This window comes from Apteryx mantelli, chromosome 4 (assembly GCF_036417845.1).
Source record: "Apteryx mantelli isolate bAptMan1 chromosome 4, bAptMan1.hap1, whole genome shotgun sequence".
NCBI lineage: Eukaryota > Metazoa > Chordata > Aves > Apterygiformes > Apterygidae > Apteryx > Apteryx mantelli.
Window position 1 is genome coordinate 51,146,752 of NC_089981.1, and position 21,339 is coordinate 51,168,090.

The 21,339-nt window shown below is 39.7% G+C and overlaps 1 protein-coding gene across 1 annotated transcript in view; it reads right to left on the minus strand.

Moving 5' to 3' along the window:
• Positions 1-21,339, minus strand: part of SMOC1 (SPARC related modular calcium binding 1) — a 135,288-nt gene that overhangs the window by 43,197 nt on the left and 70,752 nt on the right. Inside the window, exons 6-7 of the mRNA XM_067295676.1 lie at positions 7,513-7,569; positions 2,842-2,922 (exon numbers count right to left, since the gene is read on the minus strand). Coding sequence (XP_067151777.1) covers positions 2,842-2,922; positions 7,513-7,569 — 138 coding nt within the window. The remainder of the gene's footprint in view (positions 1-2,841; positions 2,923-7,512; positions 7,570-21,339) is intronic.

Below are 21,339 nucleotides of genomic sequence, written 5' to 3' on the forward strand. Positions count from 1 at the left end.
TCTAATGGCAGTGCAGATTACAGAGTAGCACATACATCCTCTGACAGTAGTATCTACTGGACTTCTACTTACTGCAAAGGATAGGTCTATATAACTATCACAGGGAGGAGAGAGATCAGTGTTAAGTGTCTCAAAAATACAAACTCCGAGGAATAGGGCAGGCTTTCAAGAATACAAGGAGACAGAACACAGGGATAATGAAAAAGAACAGAATAAAAAAAGAGTTAGACTGAATATTACCAAAAAACATCCTAAGAATGACTTCAATCAGAGAGCAGAACAGCTTCCTGTGGGAAGGAGTGAAATCTTTATTGCCCAAGGCATCTAAGCTACACTAGAAAATAACTGTACTTTGTAGGAAACAAACATTCATTAGCCCTGAGGCACTAGATTAGATGACCTAAGAGGTCTTTTCTCACCTCTAATTTCAGCGATACCATTAAATTGCTGCAAGAAGATAGGAAGTTGTATCTGCTTCAAGATTGTAGCTGCAAGCTCAGAGAAGCAATAGAGCTGAGTGAATGCCAAAACCAAAAATCCAAAACCAAACAAAAAATCAGAAACATGCTAAGTCTTAAGATTTCAAACTGCTAAGGGCCAAAGCAATTAAAACCATTCCCTAATTTTGCATGCCCCTCTCATGACAGCTGTTTCATCATCTTCAACCAAAACACAGAGGCACTTCAGACTTTCAGACATTTGAAAAATCTCATACTAAATGATAATTCTTCTCCCAAGCTCTTGGTTGCTCAATCCCATCTACCCTACATTGTCTTTTAACATATGTAAGAAGGGCCTGGAATGGAAGGTACTAACAAGGGGACTAGGCTTAGCTGGTTAAAAGAAATAGACTAAAATAGCCCACACCTCACACCCCCATTTTGATGAGGCAGAATTTCTTGATATCAATAATTCATTGTAAGAAGCAGAGGGAGCTGCATATTTGTATGGCGCAATATGAAAATTTGCGCCTAAAATCGGCAACGTAGTCTCTTAATCAGGTACTACAGCAAATAAGTGTCTATCAGGGCAATCAGTAATGCTGAGTCAGCTGAAGCAAACAGCTCATTTTAGCTTGCTGTAGAAACCATCTCTTATGGAACTCTTGAATTTTCCAGAAGACCACTCACTTCTTTGGGTTTGTCTTGTTTCATTAACAGAAAAGACATCGTAACTAATTGAAAAAAAGTGGACAAAAGTAAACTCACAAAAGGAAGTCTTCCACAAACAGAACTCCTGCTCACATGAGGCGGCTTCCTGATGAAAGGCTTGAACAAATAAGTTGCCTTTAGAGCATGAAAGTCACCCTACCTTGGCTCTGCCAGGCTGGGAGACAGGCTCTTAAGTCAAAGACCCTCCCACTCTCAAGTCTCTTCATAGCCTTCTAGAATCCAGATCTGGGAACTCTTATTTCCATTGCAGCTACCTAGTTTACTGCATAAGAAGGAAAGTTGGTCTCCAAGGCAGGCAGGGCCAAAATTACAGGATTTTAATATGAAACTCTCACCTTCAATTGTACTGTGAATAAACCACTTGCCCCTGCAGCTCACAAAACACAAGTTGCATTTGCTCAGCATGAAAAAGGCTGCTAATGAAGAATGCTGATACTCCTAGATCATCTGAAACTTCTGGATGATCCCCACTGACAGTTCCTACACAGACAACCCTGCTGCAAAAACAGTCATGAGGCAAAGCACCATAGGCAGTGGCTAGAGATGGGGGTCTGGGCAATGACGTATCTCCTCCAATTTAGAGCTCTTCTCTACCTTGCAGCATGACAGCAATCTCACTTAACCTAGCATTGACTTTACCCTGCAGTGGGAAAGGGGCACAGGGAGGTTAAGAGAATTGCTGAATGCCATGAATGCTCTCTGGCTAATCCAGGAATAAGACCAGGTACTTTATGCCATCACAGTTTACCTGGCTGTGATAACAGTCAGTTATTCCAGGCATATATTGCTTCATAAAATATGTGTGACAGCAGCAGCTCATGTTCAAACCTTAAAGTAAACCCACGGTATCTTCAGGCAATTTCCTCCTTTCTAACATCCCTTTTCCTTTCTTGCTTTCTTCCACTATAGTCAAAATACAGAAGATGGAAAACATCCTTATCTAGAATTCCTCTCTTTTGTCTTCAGATCCTTCCAGTTTCTTGTGATTTCAATGGCCCCACATAATTTCACCCTTGTCTCCAATCTCAAGTTTTACATCCTAACTTCACATCTTGCTGCTCCCTTTTTTTCCCCCCACTCATGTTTATGAGCTTTTCTATGCTTGGGTCTTCCCTCGCCCATTCTATTACCCACAAGAATTCAATTCTCAATGTTCAACTAGGTCCAGAAATAAGTACTTTCTCTTGTGAAATAATCCAGTCTTTTCTGTATCAAAAATATCCCCCGCACCAAAGAACCTTGTAATTGCTAGAAAAGAAGCCCCTCTCTACATTTGCTCATCTGTTTAGACCAAGACCACAGCCCAGCTCTCAGAGCCAAATGCAGTGCACTAAAGTTATTCTCAGAAGGGCATCAGTTTGCATGTCCATAAAAGACAGCTGAACAGCAGACAGAATAAAGATGAAGCATCAAGTGAATATAAAGCTTCCCCGGTTCTGGTTTGGGGAGACAGAAATCCTGCTCCTTACGCATCTACTGTGACGTTCTGGGCACAAAGGATACCAGCTGAAATTGTTCTATGGCCTGCATCTCAAGCTCTGCAAAACTGTAAAAGAAGCATGATAGCTACAATGAAGAAAGAATGAAACAATAACAGACAGTGAATGACCACAGTGTAATCAAAAAAAAAAAAATTTTTTTTTTTTTCCTCTTCTAAAAGGAGCATTACCTGAATTCCTTATACTGGAACTGTTCAGTTTGGAATCTTTGATGACCAAGTGCTTAATCCAAAGGGTGGGTGCTGTGATTTCTGAAAGACAAAAAACAAGTGCCTTAGAGAAACTAAAGCATCTAGTGAATAGATGTGGCTGCTACTTGTGAGGACAAGGCATGTTTGCCACAATCGTGCATTAACTGATGCATTGTCTTTGTAGATACCACTGCTCACCCCCCAGTGAGGCCTTCCATCTCTTATAAGCCACTTTGTCAACCTGTCACAAGGTTATCTCATCATCTTCCTTTCCAAAGAGTACCTCTCTATTGGCAGAACATTTTTATTCTCCTCCCATCCTTCCATTTCCTTGCTAAATTTTCAAGCCTTTCTCCTCAAGACTTGAACTCAAGGATTATGTTGTATGCTACAGTATATAATGATTTCCACCAAAGGACACATGAAATCTAGATAAAAAAAGTCAATTCAGACCTTAAATATTGCCTTAACAGCCCAAGAGGAGCTGACCACAGCTTTGTCAGTTTCCTAAAACAAACAACAACAAAACCCAAAATAAATAGGCAGAGAAATGAGGATATTGTTGGAAACGCTTAAAAGGAAACCTGTTAAAGAAACAAATTGTGGTTAGAAAAGCCTGTCTAATGCGCTACAACCAACACATCCAAACATAAATTTGTGAAAGAAGTGCTTAAAGCTCCTACTCTGAAGTGTTACAATCAACTTCAAAACACAGCAGAACCTGTCTTAAGCAACTCCTTAAGGAAATGACACAACATTAGCATTTGAATAGAAACTGGGCCAAGTCCTAACGGGACACTGTGAACATGGATATTTTTAAACTAAAAAATTCCATTTCCAGAAGCACATTTTAAATACTAGAACCTAGAGTTCGTCTTCAGACATTCCTCTAGGAAGTTTTTACAAGAGTTTTTCTGCTCCCTTGTTGACACTTATTGGATGTGCTCAGCAAGACGGAAGCTGGCTGACCACAAGAGACACTGACTATACATTATATTTTAAATGCACAAAGCAAAACTAAATGGGATTTTTTCCCCTTCTAAATGTTTTCAGCTACATTGATGTTGGCCATTATTGTAACCACACTGAGGACATTTTTTAATGTCATAAGCAAATGTCAGTTTAACATTGATATACCAGCAGTAGTAAAAGGTTGCTTAATGACGATTGTCTTATCTGTAGGTTTCACCGCACTATTTTATCATCACTCAGTCATGACTTGCTCCCACAAATACATATACATAAAGCTATATACTTTGTGCCTTTTGGGGGGAAAGAACTAACCCTTTGAGATCTACCATAAAAAAGTATTTTCCATCCAGTTAACCTGGACATTTGCTGGAATACAGAGAAGCAATCTAGATTAATTGCTCCTCTGAACAGCAGATCTGTGGAAAGAACAGATTCCCAGTGCATAAAGAGGTGAAGTTTACCAAAAAGAGCTGTTTAAAGAAGCTATGGCCTTAGGAAATGAGTATGACTTGCACATTGAAACAAAATAAAGCATGGATCCAAAGAAAACAGAGCCTAGAACTGCAGCAGGGGATAAAACTGATTTTTTTTTTCCTAATTATTTAAAACCATAGAAAGGACCATTAATAAAACACTCTTCTTTAGGGGAGAATCTTACCCTAAGATGAGAATCACTATAAACATTGAGATCTGCACTGTAATAAAAGGAAATAATTCTTAAAGAAATGGCTGCTTTATGATTTAAGCCTTTGACAGGAGAGTTTAGGTTATCTGATCTACATTATTTCTGGCTCTGGCACTGCTCTGTTATGCCCTCAGGGAGGAGGGTGGGGAGTGGGAGGGGAATGCCTTTCCAAAATTTGGATTTTGGTTATCCTCTAGTGTCAGTGAAAACACGAGAAAGATGAGTCTTAGTCTTAGGGATGCTGAGCTCCAACAGGTACCACACACTCATTAAATACCCTTTGAAAAAAGTCAGTCCCTTGTACTCAAGTGAGGCATCCAGAAACAAAGCATGAAAAAAATTTATTATCCATTCCTCTTACTATCAGCTCCATCCTAGTTGCCTGACTTTGAATATACAAATTTTCAGATAGATACCTCAGACCCACTGAAACTGAATGGGATTGGGACATTAACTCCTTCAAACATCTGTGAATAGTCCAGACCTGACAGGCGAATGGATAACTGTCTTGCCCTTTTGTCATCTGACATTTGAGTCAGACAGCAAGTACAAGCCATTCCTCCTGAAGACCTACCCAAGAAGCTGGGAGAGTATTCTAGTGAAGTATGACATGCTTGCTCAGCAAGGATCAAAGGATTATTCAGGATGGCCCCCTGAGGTCATCTAGTCCCACCTTCTGCTCAAGGCAGGGTCAGCTATGAGATCAGACGAAGCTGCTCATGGCTTTATCCAGTCCAGTCGAAAAGGAAAGAGGTAGCACCACCTCTCTGGGCAGCCTGTTCCACTGCTTGACTGTCTTCATGGTGAAGAAATTTTTCCTTATATCCAGTCCAAACCGCTCATTTCAATTTATGCCTGTTATTTCTTGTCCTCCCACCATGCACTACTGTGAAGAGCCTGGCTCAACCGCCTTAATAACGTCCTTGTAGGTATTGGAAGGCTGCTATTACGCCTCCCCCCATAAGCCTTCTCTTCTCATCTAAACACTTCTTACACTATTTCTGATGTACCTGTCTTGAGTATCTATTGGAGACAGACAGGATGCTCCAATGGTAGTGGGTTACACAAATCTTTGGTCTGATCCCAAATAGATTTTCTTATGCTTACTTCTACCATACCTACTGAAATCTAGTTAGCCCTGTTTTACTAACTGGGATGACAAAACTACAGAGTGACTGACTAACATATCAGAGATTATTCATCAACGTATAGCTTGATTACCCTGCCTGTCAGCCTCACATTCTCTTCTCCCAAGTCCCATAAGGGACACTGCTAATAGAAGAGGAGGCCTTTGAATTAGTCGTTCTCTCTAGAAGTCTAGGAGATAAAGTTTTGCATAATATACTGCAAGACTCACGGTAAGAGGCAGTCTTTCATCATACAGTCCAAATCCCTTTATCAGATTTGGTTTCATCTATACTTTAATGCCAAATTTTGAGATTGACAGTGTTTTTCATAGAAGAGAGGACAAGATTTTTTTAGACTCTCCCCGTCACCAGATGGGCCACAAAACACCTGCTCACTATAGTATTTCTCAAGAACTTTACCCAGTTCTGTTTGAATGACCAAAATGTTGCGTCTCCTAGAAGGAGCTTCTGAATGGGCCGTATTAACCAGATTAGCTAACTCCTGCATTTTATTAGTACGTTCTTTCCTTTCAATATCTATGGGCACTCTCTCAGGGAAAATTTTAAAGGACAGAAGCATGCTGTGATTACAAACAGTCATTTAATACAACATCAGCTTGCTGCCAGGAGGAACTTTCTTTTGATATAAACAACAGATAGTCAACTAGGCTTTAGTCTCCTCTGTTTATTTATGTGGGAGTGCTGTTGTTTGCTCTGAGGGCTTTGTTTTGTTTCTTAAAGCTCATAAGAAGACTCTTACAAACCTATAATCACTAAATGGAAATGACAGGACTACAGCATCTTGCTATTAAATCAGTTTATTTTAACAACAAAAAACCCACCCCATCACCTGTTTTTCCAAGAAGGCTGGAGGTATCAAACAGCACCATCTACTCTTGCTTAGTAGTCTCCATTTCTGCCTTTGATCCAGTTTAAAAAAAAAATGTTGAGTATAGCACTTCAGTATTAAAATGCATAGGTTTTCTTCCACTCCCACAAGGCCCATAATTCCAAGGAGGCCACAGAGTAGTTCAGCTTTAGTCTATATCTTGATTATAATGGAAGTGGGTTTAAACCTACAGAAAATCTGCAATATGTCTAAGCAGTATGCAAAATCTAACCAATGGCTAATAGGCCCAACCACTGCCACAAGACCAGTATTTCCACTGGTGCACATTTATAAATCTGCACATTGAAAAGGCTGGAAACCCTATATTATTATAGCCATTTTGTCCTTGTTTCAAAGCTTCCAGTGGACTGAGTTCCAATATTCCCTCTCCAAACCAATATAATCACTAGATTAGCCATTTGAGAAGGAAGTGCCTTGGTGGGCCATGAATTAAGTGGGCTTAGGACACGGACTTCACTTGCTTAAATAGTATGTGCATCAATGAAAGTAACTGCTAAATAAAGAAACCTCACAGCAATTTTCTTCCAAGTCAACATTCACAAGCTGTGGTTTAGCACTTCCCCCGCTTTGGGGAAGCTGTTATGCATTGCAGAGGTTATGAAACTCCCAGCATCATTATCGTGAGGGCGGAGAGCGTGAGGGGGTAAGGACAGATTAGAGGAAGCTGCTATTTCTGATTCAATGAGCATTTTTCACTTGAGACACCTTTTCCTCCAAGGCTATCTCAAGATTCTGTTCAATTGGTGGTGGTGTTGGATTCCAGAGAAGGGGGGAGGATGCAAAAGGATTTGGGAAAATGCCTGAGGTCCCAAGAGCACTTAAATGTGGACAAATTACAAGATTCACAGGCTTTTCTGTTCTGCTGGATAAGGAAAGTGTTTGAGCCATAAATTCCCAAGGAAAAAAGAGAGGGAAGTAGGGGTTGTTTGTTTGTTTTTTTAAGGGGACGTTCTTACCTTCTCCGTCAAAAATAGGCTGAGTTTCCATGGTAGGCGTTGGCTTCGAACCATCATCTGAATTGAGAGTTAAAAAGAATCGAAAAGAAACTACCATTATTGAGGTAAATACTATCTACTCTCCAGTACTGTTGAATAATTGGGATTTGTACATGGCCCGGCCAAGTCCAGAAGAGAGAGAAGACAGACAGAACAAAAACAAATTGTTCAGAGTTTTCTCTGACAGCAATACAACATTTTACACAGCAAGCATGCACTGAGCACTATCCTTAGACTTAAAAGAAACCTCCCTCCCCTCGCCCTCCACTAAACATTGGTATGAATCACCTGGTATTTTCCCCTTCCCCTGATTCACCGATTAGGCAATCGCCTTTTTAGTTTCAGGTGGGTATATCCCACATAAGTTATTTCCTGTGACAGCAGGTGTCTGGAAAATGCTGGCCCACAGCATCTTTCTCACTATTCTCTTTGTCGGAAAGAAAAACTCTTCTTCTGAAACTTACCCATATGACACCTGGCACCAGCATTCACTGCAGAGCTGTTAGAAAGGGATGGTCAATAGGAAATCTTATTTCTTACAATGTCTGCATCAAGCTGTTCTTTAATTGCAATGTTGTGGCAATGTCTTCTAATTGCAAAGTTATGGAAAAATAAATTCTCTTAGATTAGACTTCTCATGTTCAAGAGTGCTCCATGTCTTTGGACCACAAGTCTCTCGCAATTAAAAGTTTCAACTAAAAAAAGATTCTGCAGGAAAAATAATTCTCAATTTAGAGATGGACCACATGGAAAAATGTTCAGATTACACTCCACTTGGATCAGTATACCTATCCATCACATCTACATGCCCAGCCTAGATTCAGGTTGGGTCCAATTTCCTCTAAGTTCAAAGAGATCTTGATTTCAAGCCCCAACTTGTACCCATCTTTACATAGGACTAGAAAAAAATCAGTTGGAGAGAGGAGTCTGTGCCAGAAAAGCCAGGCTTGCCACTGTCTTCAAGACTGCATTAGATGTGCTGGGCATCAGCCATTTGGAGGAAAGGCACATGGGACAGGCCCTCCTAGCAGTAGCAATAACTGCCCTCAGCCTTTTCCTTGTATTAATTCTGATTACAGCAAAGAATGAAAAAGCCTATTGGAAGGGGAGGGCAAGGGCAGAGATGGAAAAAGAGAGGCAGGTAGACTATTTCCATCAATACCTGTATTTGCAGTTTTATAAAGTGAGCAAACACCTCTTCCTCAGGCTATTAACACAAGGGAACCCAATTCACAGAAAGTAAAAATGTGCTGGCAATTCCTTTTCAACCCCAGAGTTCCTGGGGTAACATCCCCATTACTGAAGTACAGAAGTAATGGGGACAGACAGAAATGAGCAAGAGATTATTAAGGCATTTGCCCTCTTGATCAAGTTATTTGTCTCTATGCTTGACTGCAAGCATAGCAAAAGCTATTTGGAAATAAAAATACTTACCATTTCTCAGTCAATACTTGTTCTCAGTTTTCCTATTATCAGGTATTACCAATAACATGGATAAGGAATATTTTTCATTAAAAGCTTGAGCAAGTTATTTCCTGGAGAAATTCCCTGAATTTTACTTAATTTACAGAAGGAAGATTTTGCCCTTGATTTCTATTTTGATTTTGCCCTTTAAAAGAATACTTTGGATAAAAGGAAATAGTTAATCTTCACTTTTTCTCAGAATAGACTGCTTTGCTTCTACAAGATCCCAGAAACCACAGCTATTGCTTTTTATTTGTTTAGGATAACACTTCACAGTATAATGAAGTAGTGAGCAATACATTATCATCAGTATGATTGGCTTTACAGATTGAGAAACCAAACCAAAACTGCAAAAGGTATGTGTAGAGCAACTGGAAAGGTGAATAATTCATAACTTAGATAAAATAGGAAAAGATCTGGCATAATAAATTACCATTATGATAATAAGTTTATTGCTATTGTTCCCATGAATGTTCTGCACCAAATAATTACAGAATTGCTTTACAGATTTAAGCAGCAACCCAGGAACCAACAATGGAGAAAAATTAGAAGTGGATCTGAGCCACAAAACTCTGTGTCCAGACCCCTATGCGAACTTCGGCAGAACTCAGTATGCTTCAGGTTCAGGGAGTTTTTTAGGCTCATCTCTTGGGGTGAGCGGTGGTGGTGAAGAACAGAAATAGTAGCAATTATTACAATTTGGGAAATGTTTTCTCCTTAAAGGATGAGAAGTTTGCAGTTTTTTTGTATAAAGTTAGCTATTAAGCTATTGAAGAGCATAAGACCGTGACAGAATAAATGCAGCAAATAGACAAATATACCAAACTGACCTTTGAACTGTGGGGGTTATTTTTATGATAATCTGATTAAAATGAATATATGAACCAGACGTTTTCCTCATTTATTTACTAAGGCCAAATTGTCACTAAGTCCAATAGCAGCACCCAGTACAGTGTTAAGGTTTTCCAAATAGAGGAAAGTATATTTACTCCGCTGTTGTTCAAGCAAGTACCCTTCTTTCATCACACATACAAGAAAAAATGCAACAGACAAGAGCCCTGTAATTAAGTCCACCATATTTCAAAAATCAAAAGCCAAGGATACTTCTGATTATTTTTTTAAAGGTCATGAAATAGTCACATAAAAGACAAAAATCACACTTTATTGAAAACACAACGCTCACGTTCCAGTTGCTGGTTTCTGACTCTGGAACTACCCAAGTCTTTCTTAAACCAGAGAATTCTCGGTAGATCTCAGTATTTCAAATAGCTTATGGCAAAAAGCTTCACTGCCATTCCCTTTGGGTAGAACAACTCTAATACTTGTCTACTCTCATTTGATTTTTTCCTCTCCCTCAATACAGCATTCATCACACTGAACATTTGTTCCGAAGGCTGAGTTTGTTCCTGGTAAACAAGGAGCAAGTTCTTTGTATATCTGCAAATGAACAAACATTTTGTATTCCTTTAAGAAGCATTTTGACTGAGAACAGAAAAGCCAATCTATTTCAGATACCCAGAATCTCGGATGGTATTATACAAGATGTACAGGATATTGTTACTTTGCGGCTAAAGATCAGGAAGTGTGTTCATCAGCTATGACCTATTCCTTTCTTCAAAAAGCTATCAAATCCTACAGTTTCAAAAAATGTGCATAACTGCAATAGTTCCTCATGCAAACCACATCACAGAGGTCAAGTGAGTACTTCCTAATCCCTCTAGCTGGCAATGCTTCCAGACAAGGAGCTCACTGCAGAACTGTCAAAGATCATTTCCCTTGTTTGCAGAATATTCTCAGACCCTTGAACAGTGCATTGGCATACTTTTCTTCCACATTCTACAACCCAGTATGAATATGCACGTGTTCCAAGACAACCACTAAATTCAGACAGCATCATTCAAAAGAATACCTGTTATGGGACATAGTTTTAAAGCCATACTCCTTTCCAGTAAGCCTCTTTCTTCCCAGGGTTCAATTAAAAGTTCTTTGGCTCACCTGATATCAAGTTAGGAATAGTATTTTTATCTTATGGTACTTTTATCTTATCACTGGTAAGAGTGAAACAGGTAGGTTCAAACATCTCTCCCTAACCCATTTGCTCATTAAGATACCATGGCTATCAGTCTGCAGCTCACTTACACTGTCAGGGAACAATTTTCTTTGTGTTAGACTGACAATAACTCAAAACAGGGATGAATAACCTGCACATACAGATATATTGCAAGTGGTGGGCCGGAACTCTTTATGGTCTTACTAGGAAGGGGATACTTCCCTCCTTTAACCTTGTTCTTGCAGACTATCTATCTGGCATGCATCCACGTCTGGAATAACTGCATTGTACACTGGAGCTGGGGGGCAAAGAGATTCAGTTTGTGTGAAGGAACACTGTTAAAGTGATCTTTATACTCCAAACTACAGGCACAGAGGCCACAAATGACTCAAGTAACATCAGGGGAAGAGTAAATCCCCTGACATAGAAAAGGTATAAATTATTATGAAAAAAATGAAGTAACTGCTTGTGGCTGTGAATCACTGTTCTTGCCAGAAGAATCATCTAATGGAAGAAAAGAGGGGAAAAGATAATTGATAGAATTAACCTCATGTCACATCTATCTGGGAAAAAATACCTGCTGCAAAAGTCATCTCTACGTCTGCATCGCCACGTTAAAGGACTAAGATCTATATTCTTCCTAAACAACCTCAACCTTCACTGTTACCTCCTGAGAGTTCTCACCGGAATCCACGACGCATTCTGTGGACATTTCTAACATTTTAAAGAGTACTAGAGTGTTTATGGGGTCAACTATCCTCTGTAAGTAGACAGCTTGAACATCAAGGGTTCACAGACTTTGAGTCAAACTGCTGGAAAAAGAGGATGAAAGTTTTAAGTGCATAGCTGAGTCCTGGGAGGAGTTAGACTTCTTCCAGTGTCAAATGGTTCCTACACTATCATCATCCATATTGGGTGAGCCATTACAGAGCATAGCTAAGGCTAAATACGCAAGTTAGAGCACAGATAGCCAGGACAATGAGTGAACTCTTACCATGTCCTGGCCCCAAGCAGCAAAGCCCATCTTTTGTGAGTTTGTCAAATTGAATGGAAGGGAGAAGAGCCTTCCTAGCCTGAGTACTTCCAAGGAAATTAAGTCATAAATACACCTCTGTGTGGCTTTAGTAACTCTGATCAGATCCAAAAAAGAATTACCAGGTCAACTTAAGCTCTGTATATCTGGGCAATTCCCGAATCTTGAAAATTCAGTTTTACAGCTTACATTTCTATGTATTACTTGGCTTGGGGGTGTGTTAAGGGTGTTGGTTTAAGTATTAAAAAAACCAAAAAGTGTGTTAGACAGCACTAGATAGGGATCTTATATGAAATACATGTCCATTCCAGATTCACAGGGGCGAATTGCTACTTTATTCATGATCCTTCCCTACATCAAGTGAAGCCGTTCCAGCAGGTCATAATTAATCTAATAGTCTATGCAACTTTTACACACAGACAAATATTGCCAATATAAATTCAATAAGTTAGCGCACACACCAAAAAATGTGAAATTCTTACAATCCAGTCAAATCAAGATAATTTCTCTCCAAGCAGCTGAGATAGAAATGCATCAGTGCAGATAAACTTCCCTGTCAGGTTTTCACACCCCTTCCCACTGCCATGCATGGAGATCACACAGCTGTTAAGAAAAAAACAACTAACTCTTCAAATCAAATTAGAGAAAGTGTGTTTTCATTCTTCACTGTCTTCATTTTAAGAAGCAGCAACAATGTTCTGCCTTCAAATGTAAGAACCAACTTTCACTTGGACACAGACTAAAATATGGAAAATTTTGTTTATAAAGGTGAAAATGTGCTTAAGTTCTGAACATGAAAGGATCCTTTATGGCTTAAGGAGCTTTAACTATAAAGGCTGACATGCACCGCCATTACAGTGATTTGTTCATTTCCTACATCAAGTATCTGGTATGTTGAACAAACATGTGCAGTGTTTACTGCAACAGTGTGTTCCGGGAATCATCCAGACAGAAAGAAGAGCCTTGCATTGGGCCTTCTGGAAGGCATTAGTTCCCCACCCCCTCCCCTTCCCTCCTCACATCTCCCTTGCAGGTGCGTCAACATGAAAAAAAACACTCAAGCCCTAAGGACTTTGTGGTCCAATGTAGTCAGTGCATTTGTATGACAGCACAATTCTTCCTCCTGTGAGAAAGCCTGTCCCACGCACAGACAGCTGGAAGTAACTCTGACCCCTGATGCCACAATTCAAAGCCTCCTCTGTTTGGCTTTTTGATTCTTGATTGACACATTCGCTGCCAGGCGGAGATGAATGCTGCTGAGAAGACAATGTTGATCTGCCTGGACTATTCTTGTGAAGAACTTTTTCAGAATAATAAACAAAAAACATTGGTGTGCTTAAGTGTCTGAATAGAACTTGAGATAGGCAGAAAGGGAATGGACTGCTTTAGAGAAGCTGGCAAGTCGATTGAAGAGTTAATTGTCTGGGTGTACAATGAGTTTATTCTGACTGCAAACAAAGAGCTCTCTCTTCCTGGTCCTGGTCCTTCAAAAGCAAATGTGTCAAAAGGGCCTGGAGCAGCACTCTGTATTAATAGCAATGCTCTAGTCTCTGGGATTCAGTGGCTTTATAACTGTTGAATCCTGAGATTCAAACAGTATCTCTCTAAATTCCAAAGTCCTCATTTACTGTGTGAGTTCTCAAGCTACTTCTACAGTAATTAGCCAAAATAAACCTGCCCTCTAGCTTCTTCTCATTCTTTGTAGCTTTCAGCAAACTTCTTCTTTAGAAAAATAAAGGCACAGCAAGATATTACTCCTGAGAGACAATGCTGCAGATACCTTTGCCCAAATTGGATCCTGTTTTACATTATTTCAATTACGTATCATTTAAAAGGAGTCAATTTAAACAAAACAAGTGGCCCTCAATGTCTCATACTTGGGAAGATTCAGAATCCCAGTCCACATCTGGATCCGCATTTCAAAAAAACCCCACCTTCCTAGTACAGCTGCATGGTAGACAATGTAGCTGAAAATTCAGCCATTATATTTCACTATTTTGATGACATAACTCTTGGGGATTTTGGTGCCAATGCAGATGCAGAGACAGAGACAGATGTTATTCCAGGAACAAGCAACACCCAAAAAGGTTCAGAGGATCAATCTGAGCTAGTTGTCAACTTTCTGATGAAGTAAGTTTGCTTCAGCACTTGTGAAAAGTTTTTGTTTTAAACCACTCAAAAATGTAGCATTTCAAATAATATTTATCCTCAGGTAAAAGGGGACACTTCCGAGCAAAAGGCAGAAAGCAAGAACCTTAAGATAATTCAGGCTAGCATTTAGAGCATTCACCTAATTCAAACTAGAAACACATACGTTGCTCTCTCATTTCCCAAGCAAAGATCTCAAATACAATGCTATCAACTAATTTGGGAGGATAGCAGGGATCCTCAATTTTAAATGATCTCCATTTTGTTCCAGCGAATAATAAATGAGGGTTTCAAAACCTTGGAATCTGTGAAATAAGATTTCTAGTTTTTCGGACAGTTTCCCTCTAAACTGTGAAACATAAGCCCCAGTCTCATCCAATTTTGCAGTTTTAGATAAGAAGCAGCAGTATTTCTTAAGTAGCCTGAACACAGAAGTAATTCAAAAGATGGAACTTGCACACACACACCCCCCTCCCAATCTGCCATTTTGAACTTAACTAGGAGTTTCAGTTCACTTTTGGGCCAAAATCCAGCACTGAAGTCTTCTTTTCTATCAAGCAGATTTGCCCATACAAGATGGGCCCAGAAGCCAATGATCAGATTTCAGCTCATCTAATAGAGCATTTCTAAGGTCAAACGCAAGGAAGAATTTAGCCTTACTAAGGGCTCCTGAGCTGTCTCAGAATATTTGAGGCCTAGGTGGGGAAGATCTTTCACTGTGCTTGGGCTTATCTTAGGCAGTTTTACCATTTTCAGATTCCACAGCCAAATTCTTACCAGAAATGCAAAACAGGCCTCTTTGAGTTTTTGGAAGTAATGGGAAAATAAATCCCCAAGGGCAGATTTGAATCTAATGTGCTAAAAAGGAAAAGCAAGTAGTAAAGGTCAGGGCAGTTTGGGACCATCTCCAGTTTAGAGAGTTGCACAAAAAGCTTTGTTTTGATTAAGGCGGAATCACACTCAATGTTCATCTTCAGAGACTTGTTATTCCCACCCTCCCCCAAGACCCCCTGCAGCAGTTTCATTTCTGACGCTAAACAGAAATCACATGGTGTCAGATGACCTAGAAATACACCCTGTTGTCGTTAGCCCTGACCTACAGAATCAAGCCTTAACTCCTTCAGTTATGTCCCTGCCACAAAGAGAATGATAACTAGCTTGGTAATGTTTTAATTGTCTTGATTTATTAAGTCAGAACCTTTAGTTTACTTCCAAAGTGTCTCAGACCACCAGAAAAACCTTAAAAGAGTCTGCTTATCATTCACTCAAAGGCTCTTGAGGGAGCTGCTAAGATGCAAGTCACACATATGGATATGCTTATTTATCTGTCATTTCCACTTTATTAATTAGGTTTGACCACTCTCTCTTTGAGCAGAGCCCCTCGCTTCCCTCATAGGTGAAGTGCCCTAATTCTTTGGAATAAGGTAACATTTCTCCTGGTATTGCTGCCTCTTATCTGTCCTTCTGCTCTTCTTGCCACTCAGCTGAAATAGTAACCAAAAAAGTCATTTCTTGATGAATATATAAACAATGCACTACCCTTACCTTGAAAAATGAGCATATTCCCAATCCCACACAAGGTGTCAAAATTCATCCGCCTTTGTATTTTTCATATACCTGATGAAATCAACTAGGTAGCAGCAGGGAAAACATTAAAATCACTCTTTAGCCTAGAGTCTATTGGCCCCACTGCGCAGCCTGACTAGAAATGTTGTACATAAATGCTGTACAACTGGCTACAACCTCTACATCTAACTTCCATTTCACAGCAGATAATTTAAGAACATAAAATATTGCAGCGTGCAAGCTGCAAGCCCATCTTCACCAGTCACATGAGCATGGTTAAAGAATTCTAATTTAACCACTTATCAGGGAATCAGAACTGGAACAAAGCTCAGACCCCCAGCACAATTTCCAGGCTCTGTAGATCTGCTTCTGTCATCTGATAAGTTTTCAGATACAATTGCAGCTTGTTGTAGCACAGTCCAGGTTTCACAGCTTCTACCAACATTCTTGACAACCAAAGCCAAGAGAACCTACAACCACCACTGAATGTGGCAATTTTCCTTATGTTCCAGTACCAGTGGTGTAATTTCAACTACAGTGACAGGCAGGAAGGATATCAGAATACCTTCAAAACAAAAGAACTAGTGTACGCTATAGAAGCAGGCTCCCTACGGAAGCAAAGAATTTTTTCATTCAGCTGCATACTTACCTGTCCTTCAAAGGTCTAAAGCCACCTCCCTACTGATACACATATCTAAGGAGAAACAGAAGGATAGCTAAAAGAAGGAAGGGGACTAGATGGCTTATGGAATCAGTCATAACACACAGCACCAAAAGTTAGCTGCTACTAAAAATCAAGACTACCTGATGCTTGCTGAAGAGTCGCATCATCTCCTTATGGATAATGGCAGCTGGCTGTGGAGATAGCATTCAGAGTTTCAAAACCTGAAGTCTCCAAGATTATTTTGATTAGTTGATAGCCTTCACTGGTCAGACGGCATTAAGAAAACCTCACTGTGGCGAATGCAACACAGCAATTATATGGCTGTAAGTCCAGGACTTCCCTTTCTTCCCGCCACCTCCCTCCGAAAGGACATTTTTCTGTGGAAAACAGCATCAATGTAATGAAAAGGAGAGGAAAAATAGGCATAACTTTTTTAAGGGAAAAAAATGACTGAAAGTAAATAAATCAGTTATAATAGAAAGCAAATAAAGGAGGTCTAAGCCCTGTATTTGTGTAATAAAAGTTGTACCCACGTGCATGTCAATATAGACTGAGACCATTTGTAAAAGATCATGTCAAACCACAGAAGGGATGTTAGACCATCTTGCCTTAGGAAGGAGTGCTGTCCACAGTAACAAAGAGAGAAAAAAGAGTTAAGTCAGAACAGGTAGTATGGTACATGTCTGTTCCAGACTGTCCTTGCATTAAACTGCAGGGGAAAGTGAAATGGACAGGCAGAACACAGGAAAACAGAACAGTAATATTACAAGGGCTGGATAAATCACAGTTCCTCTTCAGCAAGAGCTGAAGTATGCACTTTGTATTAGGAATGTTTTTTCCTTTTTCTCCCAGAGCAGAAACACCTCCAAGTGCTAGCATTACTTACACTTTGGAGCGAGTGATGAGATCTATGAATCGGCAATAGCCAGCATTCTCTGAATACACAAACCAATGAGAAAGTTTAAAAACAGATTGAGGGAGGCGAAGAGGAGGAAGAGACAACTTACTTTTCTATAGCTTCCCACCTGGTAGGAAAATACATTTTTATCTCACCCTGAAAGCCCTACTGCTAAGTATGATAGATACCACAGGATTCTAAACTGCAGCATCTTAATTTTGAACCATCTTCCATTTGGCTACTTCTACTTTGAGTGAAATTTGAAATAAAATAGGGAGCAAAAAAATTTTGCACAAAGAAATATTTCACTTAAGACACCATGTCTCTTGGCAAGGTTTTAGCACTTGATATTACCCCAGACTTGGAAAGAAGCTCACACAAAGATCTGTAGCACTGTTGACAGCCACCTGATCACTGTTAGGCAAAAGCAACAACAACCGTATTATTGTCGAGTTTAGTCTCTCTGGTTAGATTCAACCTACAATGCATGAGATGCCTTCTTTCATGAGCCTCAGCTTTAATGTGAAGTCTTCTGTCTCCCTTCAACATCCCCACCCTTGGCTACCCTCTCCCAAAAGGCTACTCAGAAAGTCCACAATCAATACCATCTTGCCACTTCTGCACTGTATAACAGGGCAGATACCTGCACCTGTGGAAAGGGAGGCACATTGTCTGAAAAGCAGGCAAGGAAGAATATTGTGATACTGCTGTGAGATTGTTCTGCTGAAAAGAGAAATAACAATCGTTACCTGAGCTTCATATGAGTAAGGATCAGATCCACAGCTTTGGGAATGTTTTAGTAGCTACCTGAAATATATGGCAGCCTTGGGCCAGAGGACATGACGGTGGGTGATTAGACTCTCATACTGCCTCTCCCCCCCCCAACATCACACATGATCCCCCTTTCAGTCCTCTCCTTCCAGCTCTGGTCTGTTCAAGGTAAAGGCTCCATAAATTCCCTCATATCTTCAAGGAATAAGGCCTGTAAGTGGGGGGTGGAGACAGCAGCAAGTTCCCAGATCAATGGCCATTTGAAATTCAGACATATGGCTGAAGCCCTACAGCTGCATGTGTTAATTACCACACGTGTCCCCTGTAAAGCAGTCTGTTAAACACAAAGAAAACAGAAGAGAAAAAAGCCATTCCAAAGGATTAAGTAAATAGTCTAAATTTTTGACCCTGCTCCCCCAGACACATGCCCATGTATAAGAACACAAGCTCCCTTCCTTTCCCTTGACACCTGCATGCTGAGGAAGCAGAACACCCCTTGCATCTCTAGCCATGTGCATTGAACCTATCTCAAAGTGTACTTTCACCCTTCCAGCCCCCTCTCCTCCCCCAGCCTCTTCTCTCGCCAGCCCCTCTCCCTTTCTCCTTTAGAGGACTAATTCCTGGCTGACAACCAGACTAGACTTGGGCTTACAATACGCCTTTTCATTTCCTCGCAGGCAAAAGAATGGATACCTCGTCGCTACGTCTGTATTGCATGTGTGCAGATGAGGGAAAGGGAAAAATGCTGACATTTTTTTCACTACTTTTTGCAGTTTTTTTTCCTCCAAGACTATAAAGAGTAGAATTCAGAGCTTTAGGCGCCGAGTACAAAGTTACCCTCTAACTGTATTGCCCCAGGTAGTTCACCCCCAGTCTGAATTTAGTCTAAGGGAGTTTTCACATTTGATTATGAAAATGAAGGAGTCATTTTTCTGTATGAGGGAAGGTGGGCAGGGGGGTGCAAATGGGAGGAGACAGGCAGAGTAATTGAGAAGTGATGGCAGGATCTCCAAAGCTTCTAATATGCTTCAGAAGGAAATCTGTATGTATGGAATAAAGCATGGCTTATGAAAATCCAGCAACGTACAAGTGACACTTCATTTCTGATCTTAAAATCTTTGCATTTTAAGAGGAAGAAGGTCATTCCACTAAGTTACAGTACAGCCAGTCATCTATACATTGACTTTTCAAAACTAGCCCAAGACAACAGAGCTCAAGAACCACCATTATCTGAAGGCTTTTCTGTGATCAGCTGAGCATGTCATATTAAATCTGTTGAGTCCTTACACTTAAGAGTTGTCTTGCTGCAACATCTAAAGGTCCTGTCAGGATCTGAGCACTGAGATTAGCACAGTAACATGTAATAAAATGTATGGATCCAGCCCAGGGAAATTCAATCTAGCAAGAAGACAACCTCTTCCATCCCTAACATCTATCCAAGCATTTTGCAATACAGCTCCCTTGCTGTCAATATAAAACAAAGATCCAGATGAGCACATAGAGGGAAACTATTATTCCAGCTATATCTGTTCCAAAGGTGCCTTAATTCCCATAGAGGCCATCTCTGGAAATTGAACAAGCATTCTAGTTGCCTCTCCAGCTTCCTTGCACCTTCTTTACAGGCACACATGCTCTGTGTGCATTCAAGCTCTCCCATCACAATTTTGTGATTTATCTCCCTTATAGAGAAACGTTGACAGAGCTCATGGGTAAAGGAACTGAAAGGAAAATACTTCCAGTCACATCTAACTGAATCCCTGCACCCAAGACTTAAAATCCTTTACCCATTGCATTATTCTGATTTGAAAAAAACAAAACAAAACAAAAAAACCACACAGCATGAACATTTAGTTGTCTAGATTCTTCTGCAGGACACAAATACTCAAGCAGTACAAGGTCAGGTTATGGTTGTACAAAAAAACAACTCCTAGCTTCAGTTATCTGCAAACCCATCAGTTCCTCCAACTTATTCTCTAATTTTTAAGAAACAACATCTACAAAAAACAAGAACTCTAGTACTATTAATTTCAAAGTTAAAATGATGCTGGGTTTTGCTATGCATCTGTGCAGAACCTTTAATAGCATAGTATCTCGGCATGCTCATCCAGACACTGAAAGAGCATGGGAGGAATTTGTTTAACAGCTCTTTAAATAAGAAAAGGTTTTAAGACCAGGTAGCTATGAAGACAAAAACAACCCACAATCCCTAGAACTATTCTATTTCTCCACAATCTGTAACTGGTCAGACACCAGAAATCTGTGTATAGCATATAAATAGTTAATAATACCTTGCCTAATCAATTGTTAGTCTGCTTATTAGATCTACTCAGCAGGCTGCTCAATACCATGACTTAATCATTTTAAAACTTTTACGGCTGTGCTTAAGACATTACAGACATGAGTAGTCTGTAGATTACTATAACAAACCTTGTAAGCTACAATTTTATTAAATCATATTATATAGACTAACCTGGAGATTAGAACTCTTGCGTAATAGATGAAAGCAGAATTCTTGCATTCTACCAAACAAAATATACTTTAAAAACAACTGTCTTCTGCTTAAACCTACCAATGAAACCCTCTTCAGCCTCAAATTTGATACACGTGTTCCGAGGCCCACAAAAAATGTCTTGATGAAAACCAAATAATTCAGATGAGTCACGGATGTGGGGACCCAAAAGGATTGTTTTTAATTCTACTCTTCATGTAACTAATTTGAAGTTAAATTTTTCTTTTAGATTTTAACATCTCATAAATCAAACACTTAAAATACTGCTCTACTCTAGAAAAGCAATCCATGATACATGATACTGTAAGATTACATTCCTCTGTTCTCACAAAAATCAATTGGGAGCCTCTGTTAAAAGCTGGGTTCTCTCTCTACCAATATTACAGATTTTGTAAGATACACTATAATCTATTATACCTGTGAAATTCACTTGCTTTCTACAATTATATTTAACTGGAATTTAATCAACAATTTTGTAGATAGGTGCAATACAGGGACAGCAATAAGATGAATATCTACCAACAGGAAAGACTATTGATTAAAGTAATACAATTTTATAGAACTATTTTTATAACAGAGAAGTCAAACTTCAATTCTGCCCCAAAGGTTGCTTGGAAATATAATTATGAACTAATCAAAATCTTATGTGCTACAAACACCATCAAGACTTATAGACCAGGACCTG